The following is a 13607-nucleotide window of genomic DNA, read 5'->3' as shown; positions in this document are numbered from 1 at the left end:
CTCTTCAGAAACAATTGCTCATGAGTAAATCCCAATAAGTTCTTTCTTGCCAGCAGACCTGTTCCTTGATTTTGGAACATTTTCAGTTCTGAACTCTCAGTTGTTAAACTTGTGGAAGTTTTTGGAGTTTCTTCTAACAAAAGGGAGCAGCCACTGGTCTCATAAATGTAAGTGTGAACCAGAATGTGGCATACCTTTGGTTCGGGATTCTTTATGCTGATAGTCCAGAATCATTTTGGGATGTGGGCTTTTTCAAAAGGAGATATACTGTAGTAAGATTTTTCTTTATAGTGATACAATTCTGAATTTGATTCACTTTACAAAGTTAAACTTCATTTAAAGAAAAGTTACACTTGTATATACCTTTCTTCTTTGCCAGTTGTTAAGAATGATGGAAGCTATTATAATATTCACGACAATTTTGAAATCTGTGAATTCTAAAAATTCTGTTGGATTTAGTCTTTCAACAATATATATCCCAAATGTTGAAAAATTCTTAAAAGGCAGTGCTAATAGCTTGATAGCTTGTAAGAACATGTCTACTTGAAGAATATGTGCCAGTTGTAATCCTGTTTCACATCTGTTCTTAATATACTTATATTTCCTGCAATTATCATTACATACAGTTCATGAGAAAACACTAGTTGAAATTACAGCAGTTTAATGTGTGTGTATGTGCGCGTGTGTGATTCTGTTCTTAGTTTGGGTCCACAAATTTAATTTAATTTAATTTAATTTATTAGATTTGTAGCCCTCTGGGCCTCTAAAATATTAAGCATGAGCAATGGCTTCATGGTGCCTTCCAACACTCTGAGTGACTTACAAATGTCAGCACAATGCCCCCAACAATTTGGGTCCTTATTTTACCAACCTCAGAAGAATGGAAGACTGAGTCAAGCTTGACTTGTTCAGGATCACACTGCTAGCAGTTGGCAGAGTTAGCATGCAATACTGTATTCTAGCCACCATGGCTTCTATATTACTAAGAACTACATCTGATCACACATTTTACTTCTTAAATCCCATTTTAATGAAAAGATTTTTAAATACATTGGTATGATTGGTTATTTATGCCATTATTTCAGGAATGAATCTGTGATCAAGTTGTTGTTATTATTATTATTATTATTATTATTATTATTATTATTATTATTATTATTATTATTAATTAGATTTGTATGCCGCCCCTCTCCGTAGACTTGGGGCGGCGCACAACAACAATAAAACAATGTATAACAAATCTAATAATTTAAAATCACTAAAAAACCTTTATTAAAAAACAAAAAACATACACACAAACATACCATGCATAAACTGTATAGGCCCGGGGGAGGTGTCTCAATTCCCCCAAGCCTGACGGCAGAGGTGGGTTTTAAGAGGTTTACGAAAGGCAAGGAGGGTGGGGGCAATTCTAATCTCCGGGGGGAGCTGGTTCCAGAGGGTCGGGGCCGCCACAGAGAAGGCTCTTCCCCTGAGTCCTGCTAAATGACATTGTTTAGTCGACAGGACCCGGAGAAGGCCAACTCTGTGGGACCTAACCGGTCGCTGGGATTCGTGCAGCAGAAGTTCCTGGAATTTTTATTATTATGAAAAATGTGGACTACAAGTCTTACGTTGCTGCTTATATTGATGTATCTATGATGTTCTGGGGAATCCAGAGTATGATACTATGGTCTTTCGAGACTGAAGGATGCCAATGCCATGATGGTCTTCCTTTTGATTATTTTTAATCTTTTTCTGTTTAATGCAATTTTCTCTTTATAATCTGGTCTTCGATCGGAAGACATAAAAAAAAAAGAATTGATTTTCTCGCAAGAACATATATTCTAAAGCAAGATTATTGTAAAAACCATACATTTGAAACTATGTTGTTGGGAAGAGCTTTCAAAAAACAGGCAGGTGAATCTGAACGGGGCAACCTGTCCTATCTTGCTTTTGGGTGTGCTGGTTTGCTAGAAAACGTATCCTCTGGATGCTAACTGAGCTTCAAACAGCATCGGGTGGCATGCCTCCTTTGGAAGCTGGGAGTTGCCTCTTTAATAAACTTAAGGCGCTGGGCATGTTTAGGCCATGCAGATTGCTTTCATAATGCAGCCAACGTGTAATAACGTATATGGCAGTTGCATGTTCTGTATTTAATTATCATGTTTGTCCATTTCCATCTCTCATAAGGCACATAAAACATCCCACACCCCAGTTGAAAAGGTGAATGAAATCCTCCCAAATCATACTTTAGTGGAAACTGGTATTTCATATGGTGAAAAGCTGCAAAATATCAATGATACTGCATCGTTTTCTCACGGGATAGCGACAGGCAGACAACATAGTATACGGTTCCACATAAAGAGCTGATAGATAAATTAATGAAGATTGGACTTAATCCCTGGATAGTTCAGTGGATTTGCAGCTGGCTGAAGCGTAGACATCAGAGAGTTATTGTTAATGGCGAGTATTCTGAGCAGAGACAGGTTACAAGCGGTGTGCCACAAGGGTCTGTTCTGGGTCCTATTCTTTTTAATATGTTTGTGAGTGACATAGGGGAAAGTTTGGTAGGGAAGGTTTGCCTATTTGCCGATGACTCTAAAGTGTGCAATAGGGTTGATATTCCTGGAGGCGTCTGTAATATGGTAAATGATTTAGCTTTACTAAATAAATGGTCAAAGCAATGGAAACTGCACTTTAATGTTTCCAAATGTAAAATAATGGGGAAAAGGAATCCTCAATCTGAGTATTGGCAGTTCTGTGTTAGCAAAAGCTTCGGAAGAGAAGGATTTAGGGGTAGTGATTTCTGACAGTCTCAAAGTGGGTGAGCAGTGTGGTTGGGCAGCAGGAAAAGCAAGTAGGATGCTTGGCTGCATAGCTAGAGGTATAACAAGCAGGAAGAGGGAGCTATCGGTGCGCCATCCCTACCCTACTGGTAGTAACCCACTACTACTCGGAAGGATGAAGAGTGAGTCAACTTTGTGCCTGGTGAGATTTCAACTGCCAAAAATAAAGTCTATTTCAAGTTGAACTTAGCTCGTCTAAGAACCCTTTAGATTATGCCATTGATCCCTCCGCTCCTCAGGCACAAATCATTCAAAATGAGAGGTATACGTTCTGCCTCACGTGTTCCAGCGACTGGTTAGGTCACATAGAGTTGGCCTTCTCCAGGTCCCATCGGCCAAACCATGCCGACTGGCGGGTCCGCAGGGAAGAGCCTTCTCTGTTGCAGCCCCATTCTCTGGAACCAACTCCCACTGGAGATTCGAACCACCTTTCCTCACCTTCCAAAAGGCGTTAAAATCACATCTATGCCATCAGGCCTGGGGCTGTGAGCAATAGTTCCACTCCGGCCAATAGTATGAATGAGGGGTGATTGATTGTTTTACATTGAGTTTTTACTTCTACTTTTCTCAATGTTTTAACGGTATTGTACATTTTTTAAAATCACTGTTTTACTTTATTTGGTAAGCCACCCTGAGTTCGCGAGAATCTAATAAATCTAATAAATAATAATAATAAAATAATAATTTTGTATGGTTTTCCCATTTGCAGCTAAATAAGTAAGGCGCTCTATGCTTTCAGATTAAGCTTGCTACATCCAAATTAAAAACAAAAGCCCAGCAGTACTGAATTTCTTTAAAAAAAAAAAATGACATCTTTGGCCCATTCTCCCCTGCCATCAGAAATAATCTGAGAGACCATATTATTTATTATTTATTTATTTATTTATTTATTACTTGGATTTGTATGCCGCCCCTCTCCGAAGACTCGGGGCGGCTCACAACATGTAAAAAGACAAATCATAAGTAATCAACAATTTAAAATTTTAAAGATTTAAAAAAAACCCCACAAACTAACAGACTCACACACAAGCATACCATATATAAATTCAACGTGCCCAGGGGGGGGGATGTTTCAATTCCCCCATGCCTGGCGGCAAAGGTGGGTTTTAAGAAGTTTACGGAAGGCAGGAAGAGTAGGGGCAGTTCTAATCTCCGGGGGGAGTTGGTTCCAGAGGGCCGGTGCCGCCACAGAGAAGGCTCTTCCCCTGGGGCCCGCCAACCGACATTGCTTAGTTGACGGGACCCGGAGAAGGCCCACTCTGTGGGACCTAATTGGTCGCTGGGATTCGTGCGGCAGGAGGCGGTCTCGGAGATATTCTGGTCCAGTGCCATGAAGGGCTTTAAAGGTCATAACCAACACTTTGAATTGTGACCGGAAACTGATCGGCAGCCAGTGCAGACTGCGGAGTGATGGTGAAACATGGGCATACCTGGGTAAGCCCATGACTGCTCTCGCAGCTGCATTCTGCACGATCTGGAGTTTCCGAACACTTTTCAAAGGTAGCCCCATGTAGAGAGCATTACAGTAGTCGAACCTCGAGATTATTCTGTAAACTACCATGCAGATTGATAGACACATCAACAACTTTTGTTCTACAATTAATTCTACCCTTTTGTTTTCCAGCATTTCCTATCCATAAAGGAATTATAGACTAAATTTGAATTCTACTGTTCTTTAACATTCATAATTAATATTTTTTTTCTATGCAGGATGGGGTAATATCACCAGATGATCTAGACCTTGTGATGTCTGATGGCCTGGGAATGCGATATGCGTTTATGGGACCTCTGGAAACGATGCATCTAAACGCCGAAGGTTTGTAAATGTTGTGAATATTTAAATAGCAGACATTCGTCAACTAAATAGAAACATAGAAACATAGAAGACTGACGGCAGAAAAAGACCTCATGGTCCATCTAGTCTGCCCTTATACTATTTCCTGTATTTTATCTTAGGATGGATATATGTTTATCCCAGGCATGTTTAAATTCAGTTACTGTGGATTTACCAACCACGTCTGCTGGAAGTTTGTTCCAAGGATCTACTACTCTTTCAGTGAAATAATATTTCCTCACGTTGCTTTTGATCTTTCCCCCAACTAACTTCAGATTGTGTCCCCTTGTTCTTGTGTTCACTTTCCTATTAAAAACACTTCCCTCCTGAACCTTATTTAACCCTTTAGCATGTTTAAATGTTTCGATCATGTCCCCCCCTTTTCTTTCTGTCCTCCAGACTATACAGATTGAGTTCATTAAGTCTTTTCTGATAGGTCTTGATCAGCAATTTCTGTTACGATCCTAATGACATTAAAATGATGACATATGTGCGGTAATATTATGCAAATGTTGGGATTATTTACTGGTATTGTGTCACCTGATGCAAGTGCATAAATCATAGCGTTTCCATGAACAGATACGTACAGTCATTTTGTCCACTCCCCAAAGTCATGATTACATCAAGAATATTCTCCTTCTTTTTCTCTGTCTCCCCTTATATATGTATGTGTGTACACAGATACATGCCAGGGGTGCCAAACCCACATTACATCGTTATCACGTAACTTTCTCTCAACTTTCCCTCCCTTTTTTAAAATATTTTTTTTAATTGATTTTCATATTAATAATATAATCATTAAACATTCACACAACACATAACAGTGGGCTCAGTATTCTAAGTGCCCACCACCAAACAACATTCATACCCCTCCACCAAATTTGGGGCATAATTTCTATATATCATTTTAACTCAAGAGCAATATGGTGATCCCTCGTTTTTCGCGAGGGATGTGTTCCAAGACCACCTGCGGAAAATGAATTTCCGCGAAGTAGAGGAATGCTATTTTTGTGTGTATTTAGCGAGTATTTGAACTTTTAAAACCCTCCCTGTATTGTTGCCAGCGAAGCACCCGTTTTTGCGCTGTTGGAATTCCCCTGAGGCTCCCCTCCATGGGAAACCCCACCTCCGGACTTCCGTGTTTTTGTGATGCTTCAGGGGAATCCCAGCAGCGCAAAAACGGGCACTTCGCTGGCAACCGAAGTCCGGAGGTGGGGTTTCCCAGCAAGGGGAGCCCCAGTGAAATTGCAGCATCACAAAAACACAGAGGTCCGGAGGTGGGGTTTCAAGGACTTCGGTGTTTTTGCGATGCTGTGATTTCACTGATGCTCCCTTCGCTGGGAAACCCCACCTCCGGACTTCCATTGCCAGCAAAGTGCCCGTTTTTGCACTGCTGGGATTCCCCTGCTGGGATTCCCCTGCAGTATCGAAAAACACAGAAGTCTGGAGGTGGGGTTTCCCATGGAAGGGAGCCTCAGGGGAATCCCAGCAGCGCAAAAACGGGTGCTTCGGCTGGCAAAAGGGGTGAATTTTGGGCTTGCACGCATTGATCGCTTTTCCATTGATTCCTATGGGAAACATTGTTTCGTCTTACAAATCTTTCACCTTAAGGACCTCGTCCCGGAACCAATTAAGTTTGTAACACAAGGTATCACTGTACTATTATTCTCCTGGCATGACTACAACTTTTGCATTAGCTAAATGGCCAATAAAATTCTATATTCTACTCTACTCTAGTTTTTCTGTTTGCCAAATGTGATTGGCCACACAAGACACACAACCAAGTTGTAAAGAATCCTCTAGTGTCTCTCAGCCATTGGTGAGTTCCATCCGCTCAAGGATAGAAACATAGAAACATAGAAGTCTGATGGCAGAAAAAGACCTCATGGTCCATCTAGTCTGTATTATACTATTTTCTGTATTTTATCTTAGGATGGATATATGTTTATCCCAGGCATGTTTAAATTCAGTTACTGTGGATTTATCTACCACGTCTGCTGGAAGTTTGTTCCAAGGATCTACTACTCTTTCAGTAAAATAATATTTTCTCATGTTGCTTTTGATCTTTCTCCCAACTAACTTCAGATTGTGTCCCCTTGATCTTGTGTTCACTTTCCTTTTAAAAACACTTCCCTCCTGGACCTTATTTAACCCTTTAATATATTTAAATGTTTCGATCATGTCCCCCCTTTTCCTTCTGTCCTCCAGATTATACAGATTGAGTTCATTAAGTCTTTCCTGATACGTTTTATGCTTAAGACCTTCCACCATTCTTGTAGCCCGTCTTTGGACCCGTTCAATTTGGTCAGTATCTTTTTGTAGGTGAGGTCTCCAGAACTGAACACAGTATTCCAAATGTGGTCTCACCAGCACTCTATATAGCGGGATCATAATCTCCCTCTTCCTGCTTGTTATACCTCTAGCTATGCAGCCAAGCATCCTACTTGCTTTCCCTACCGCCTGACTGCACTGTTCACCCATTTTGAGACTGTCAGAAATCACTACTGTTTAAATAACCATAGAAGACGCTATTAGTCCATGCTTCCCAGTTTCAGCAACTTTAGGATGCATTCTGTTTGGGGTGAGGATTCTAGGAGTTGAAGTCCACCCATTTGAAAATTGCTGAGATTGAGAAGCCCCGATGTGAGCAGTTGATGAGGATCCTGCTTTAGATAGGAATAAAGCCCACAGATACCTGTGAGACTTGCCTCAAAGTCAACAGGTACAAGAGCAGAGTTTCAGCTTTCGTTCCTGGGAAGAGAACTCTGTATCCAACAACAGAAGTTTTGGAATAAAGAGCAAATGCCAACAGCAAGTCATTGCAAACAAAGAGAAAAGAAACATGAGAACAAAAAAGAAACAGAACCAAGGACAAAGGAAACACACACTGTTTTCATAGAAAAAGGTAATTTAAGGACACCCAACTGAATTAAATAGTTGGTGAGTACTGATTTTGTGTCCTGGAACTGAACATTTTGGCAGTGGCACTAAAACGCTTTAAAAACCCCCCAGCAAGCAGTGCAGTGCTACTAAAACAATTTTGTCAGGTACCCTATTACTGTGTCATCATGAAACAACGGACCTTCTGTGCGTAGATCTAATCTTTTCAGGTTCCGCAGAAGTGGTAGGATTACCTGCTTGTTTTCAACCTTCCCAAAAACACTTTGAGATACCAGTTATTTGGCTTTTAACAACCAAATTCTTAATTAGCTTCACCCGAATTTGCTTTTTTAAATCTCAGTACAGATCATGCCAACAGGAAATACATATCAGTAAAAATGCATAACCTAAGGTTTTAATTTTTTTTTAAAGAAAAAGTACTTTTTTAACCTGTTTTTTCTTTATATTGTACAAAGTAACAGCTTTAAAAGGCTTCTTGGCCTGTCACTTAACTATAGCCATTTACCAATGCTGTGAAGGTCATAACAGCTAGAGTAGGTTGTGGAATTTGCACTAAACATCATTGTGTGTGTAAGTGGAAGCAACTAATATTAGAAGGCGGTCCCTGAGATAATCTGGTCTGGTGCCAGGAAGGGCTTTATAGGTCATAACCAACACTTTGAAATACGACCGGAAACTGATCGGCAACCAATGCAGACTACGGAGTGTTGGAGTAATATGGGCATACTTAGAGAAGCCCATAATTGCTCTCGCAGCTGCATTCTGCACGATCTGAAGTTTCCGAACACTTTTCAAAGGTAGCCCCATGTAGAGAGCGTTACAGTAGTCGAGCCTCGAGGTGATGAGGCCATGAGTGACTGTGAGTAATGACTCCCGGTCCAAATAGGGCCGCAACTGGCGCACCAGGCGAACCTGGGCAAACGCCCCCCTCGCCACAGCTGAAAGGTGTTTCTCTAATGTGAGCTGTGGATCAAGGAGGACGCCCAAGTTGCGGACCCTCTCTGAGGGGGTCAATAATTCCCCCCCTAGGGTAATGGACGGACAGATAGAATTGTCCTTGGGAGGCAAAACCCACAGCCACTCCGTCTTGTCTGGGTTGAGTTTGAGCTTGTTGACACCCATCCAGGCCCCAACAGCCTCCAGGCACCGGCACATCACTTCCAATGCTTTGTATTTCTTGAGATCACGAGTAGGAATTTTCTCATATTCATGCAGAGCTTGCTATGTGGCCTCTGTAGAGTCCTGATTTTACATCCAACCACTTACACAAAGATCATGACTAAATATTGTAAATTTAAAAAGCCAAATATGCATATGTGCACTAGTCACAAGTAACATTTGAAATAACTCAAACTTCCTGGAAGTATTTGGACAGGGAGTCATTGCTCACAGTCGCTCATGCCCTTATCACCTCGAGGTTCGATTACTGCAACGCTCTCTACATGGGGCTACCTTTGAAAAGTGTTCGGAAACTTCAGATCGTGCAGAATGCAGCTGCGAGAGCTATCGTGGGGCTTCCTAGATTCGCCCACGTTTCTACAACACTCCTTGGCCTGCACTGGCTGCCGATTGGTTTCCAGTCACAATTCAAAGTGTTGATAATGACCTTTAAGGCCCTTCATGGCATTGGACCAGAATACCTCTGGAACCGCCTTCTACCGCACGAATCCCAGTGGCCGATAAGGTCCCACAGAGTTGGCCTTCTCCAGGTCCCGTCGACCAAACAATGTCGTTTGGCGGGCCCCAGGGGAAGAGCCTTCTCTGTGGCGGCCCCGGCCCTCTGGAATCAACTCCCCTTGGAGATTAGAACAGCCCCCACCCTCCTTGTCTTTCGCAAGTTACTCAAGACCTACCTATATCGCCAGGCATGGGGGAACTAAGACATCTCCCCCAGGCTTTCTTATATTTTATGTTTGGTATGTATGTGTTGTATGGTTTTTTTTAACAGTTGGGGTTTTTTATATAATTCTTATTATTAGATTTGTTCCATTGTTTATACTGTTTTTTATTGTTGTTGTGAGCCGCCCCGAGTCTTCGGAGAGGGGCGGTATACAAATCTAATAAAATAAATAAAATAAATAAATAAGTAGCTGAAAAATGGGAAGCCCTTTTAATAAAATATTGATATGTATCTTTTCTAACATTTCACTAAACCTCTTCCAAAACTGGTCCTTTATTTCTTGAAATGCTGCAGCTAAGTGTTTTTGAACTGGATGCTACACAACCTTTGTTTTCGCTCTCCCCCAAGAATCAAACATTTTAGTTTTGTGCCCTAGCAGCTGGGTTCCAAGTGGAACTCATTTGCCAAACTTGGCTTGTCCCTCGACATTCCCAGTCACCTAACAAATCTAAACTGCTTTGGTTTACACCATGGTCTAGCAGCTGATTTGTATGGCTCATTAGGTCTGCAACCTTTGGAGCACGCAAACAAGTCACCATGTGATCCTCAAGCCTATATGTTTATGTTTTGTTTGTAAAGGTCAAATTGCAATAAAAATCCCCCCCAAATTCCAGGAGGTATGTTTTCCAATATGGGAAGATTTCACCATCCACAGATTGGATCCCTCATCTAGGAACACACGTCTCATTCTCATTGTCCTCCTTCCCAATTCTCCTTAAAAATAAAAAAATAATAGCAATAGCATTTATACAGCTTCATGGTGCTTTTACAGCCCTCTTTAAACGATTTACAGAATTGGCATATTGCCCCCAACAATCTGGGTCCTCATTTTACCCACCTCGGAAGGATGGAAGGCTGAGTCAACCTTGAGCCGGTGGTGAGATTTGAACTGCTGAACTACAGTTAGCTGAAATAGCCTATAGTGCTGCACTCTAATCACTGCACCTCTTAATCACCTTGGAAATAGAAAAAAGTTGTCATATCTTGAAGGGTCTCATCCAGCTATCTCTCTGGTTGCTTAAGTATCACCAGTTCAGCCATTCTGATTTCAGGGGAATTTCCTGCTATCCAGGAAATATTGCCAACCAGCAGATAGTCATACTAGTTGTGGGACAAGCCAAGTGTATGTATATGTAATAAACCAGAAAATATTCCCTTGTCCTACTGGCTTTCTATTTTCATGTAGTTATCCTAGAGAAACATCTTTTGGCTATGGTGAGGGGGGCGTTTGCCCAGGTTCGCCTGGTGCACCAGTTGCAGCCCTATTTGGACCGGGAGTCACTGCTCACAGTCACTCACGCCCTCATCACCTCGAGGCTCGACTACTGCAATGCTCTCTACATGGGGCTGCCTTTGAAAAGTGTTCGGAAACTTCAGGTTGTGCAGAATGCAGCTGCGAGAGCAATCATGGGCTTTCCCAAATATGCCCATGTTGCACCAATACTCCGCAGTCTGCATTGGTTGCCGATCAGTTTCCGGTCACAATTCAAAGTGTTGGTTATGACCTATAAAGCCCTTCATGGCACCGGACCAGATTATCTCAGGGACCGCCTTCTGCCGCACGAATCCCAGCGACCAGTTAGGTCCCACAGAGTGGGTCTTCTCCGGGTCCCGTCAACTAAACAATGTCGCTTGGCGGGACCCAGGAGAAGAGCCTTCTCTGTGGCGGCCCTGGCCCTCTTGAACCAATTCCCCCCAGAGATTAGAATTGCCTCCACCCTCCTTGCCTTTCGTAAGCTTCTTAAAACCCACCTCTGCCACCAGGCATGGGGGAACTGAGATACTCTTTCCCCCTAGGCTTTACAATTGTATGTCTGTCTGTCTGTATGTTTGGTTTTATAATAAGGATTTTTAACTGTTTTAATATTGGATTGTTTATATGCTGTTTTTATTACTGTTGTTAGCCGCCCTGAGTCTACGGAGAGGGGCGGCATACAAATCAAATAAATAAATAAATCCTGGGTGCCTGTCTATTCTTTTTAAAGAATTGTTTGAAGTAGAAGGTGGATAATTTGCTGCCTGAAAAATGGCCAGCACCTGGACTGCTGGTGTCCTGTCCCTTTAAGACACAGGTGTCCAACTTGATTGCGTCATGTGACATACCATTATCTATCGTGATTTTTTTGTCTTTCTGGAGCCAGGGTGGGTGTGGTCTGCACGTGACGCATCTGGCTTGCAGGCAACCAGTTTGATGCCCATGCTTCTAAGACCTCTCCTTAGTTAGCCCGGAAATAGGTCAGTATAAAAGTTGAGCAGAGGGGCAGTTGAGTTTGGTGTTTGTGTGAGAAGGAAGATGGTTTGTGTTTATTTATTTATTTATTTGATTTTTATGCCGCCCTTCTCTTTAGACTCAGGGCGGCTTACAACATGTTAGCAATAGCACTTTTTAACAGAGCCACCATATTGCTCCCACAATCCGGGTCCTCATTTTACCCACCTCGGAAGGATGGAAGGCTGAGTCAACCTTGAGCCGGTGATGAGATTTGAACCGCTGACCTTCAGATCTATAGTCAGCTTCAGTGGCCTGCAGTACAGCACTCTACCTGCTGCGCCACCCTGGCTCATTTGGGAAACTATAACAGCCTAAGGCAAATATAAGAACATAAGAACAGCCATGCTGAATCGGGTCAAAGCTAATCAAGTCTAGCATTCTATGTCACACAGTGGCCCACCAATTGTCCATTGAGCAGAAGGAGAAAGGAAAACCCTCCCTTTCCCTTGACCTCCAACAAATGGTACCCAAGGGAATCTTGCCTGCCTCAACCAACATAGAGGCGGAACATGGACATCCGTTTCAATAACCACCTATGCATTTGTCATCCATGAATCTATCTAATCCTGCCTTGAAGCTATCTAGGCGGACAGCTGACACGACCTCTTCTGGAAGTGAATTCCGTAAACCAATGACCCTCTGGGTGAAGAAATATTTCCCTTTATTTGTCCTCACTTTCTTACCGATGAGCTTTAGGGAGTGCCCCTTCGTCCTAGTATTGTGTGATAAAGAAAATAATTTTTCTCTATCCACCTTTTCTATCCCATGCATGATTTTATACACTTTGATCAAGTCACCTCTTAAACACCGTCTTTCAAGGCTGAAGAGACCAAGGCGTTGCAACCTGGTTTCATAAGGGAGGTGCTCCATTTCCTTGATCATACTTGTTGCCCTTTTTTGCACCGTTTCCAGTTCCAGTTTTCCACCTTGTTAAACAGTTAACAAGAATTATTGTTTTCCAGAAATAGGTTTATAAAGAGAAGTAGTGGAGGGAAAAAAAGTTGTAGTTGAAGAAAAAGAGAAAGGACAAGTGGTATAGTAAACTATGAATACTAGCCTTTGAGTACTTGTGTTGTGAGAGGTCAGGAGTTGTGTTGGCTCCCTTAGAAATTTGGGGACCAATAGATTAGATTAGATTAGATTTATTGGATTTATATGCCGCCCCTCTCCGCAAACTCGGGGCGGCTCACAACAATAATAAAAATTTGTTACATAGTAACAAATCCAATGCCCACCAATCTAATTACAATTTTAAGTTAAAAAATTCATAAAACAATCCCAATATATATAAAAACAGGCACACAGTCAATCAATCAAACGGCAAAACAACATGGGCAAGGGGGAGATGTTTTAGTTCCCCCATGCCTGACGACAGAGGTGGGTTTTAAGGAGTTTACGAAAGGCAGGGAGAGTGGGGGCAATCCTAATCTCAGGGGGGAGCTGGTTCCAGAGGGTCAGAGCCCCCACAGAGAAGGCTCTTCCCCTGGGTCCCGTCAGACGACATTGTTTAGTCGACGGGACCCGGAGAAGGCCAACTCTGTGGGACCTAACCGGTCGCTGGGATTCGTGCGGCAGGAGGCGGTCCCGAAGATATTCTGGTCCGGTGCCATGAAGGGCTTTATAGGTCATAACCAACACTTTGAATTGTGACCGGAAACTGATCGGCAGCCAATGCAGACTGCGGAGTGTTGGAGTAATATGGGCATACTTAGAGAAGCCCATAATTGCTCTCGCAGCTGCATTCTGCACGATCTGAAGTTTCCGAACACTTTTCAAAGGTAGCCCCATGTAGAGAGCATTACAGTAGTCGAACCTCGAGGTGATGAGGGCATGAGTGACTGTGAGTAATGACTCCCGGTCCAAATAACCTTG

The 13607-nt window shown here is 42.4% G+C and overlaps 1 protein-coding gene across 2 annotated transcripts in view; it reads left to right on the top strand.

The window, feature by feature from the left end:
• CRYL1 (crystallin lambda 1) overlaps positions 1–13607 on the top strand; it is a 61818-nt gene that overhangs the window by 38383 nt on the left and 9828 nt on the right. For both annotated transcript variants that reach the window (XM_070749811.1, XM_070749810.1), the window contains exon 6: positions 4539–4644. In XM_070749811.1, coding sequence (XP_070605912.1) covers positions 4539–4644 — 106 coding nt within the window. The remainder of the gene's footprint in view (positions 1–4538; positions 4645–13607) is intronic.

This window comes from Erythrolamprus reginae, chromosome 4, assembly GCF_031021105.1.
Source record: "Erythrolamprus reginae isolate rEryReg1 chromosome 4, rEryReg1.hap1, whole genome shotgun sequence".
Lineage (NCBI taxonomy): Eukaryota > Metazoa > Chordata > Lepidosauria > Squamata > Dipsadidae > Erythrolamprus > Erythrolamprus reginae.
This window is presented reverse-complemented; position numbering and strand designations above follow the sequence as displayed.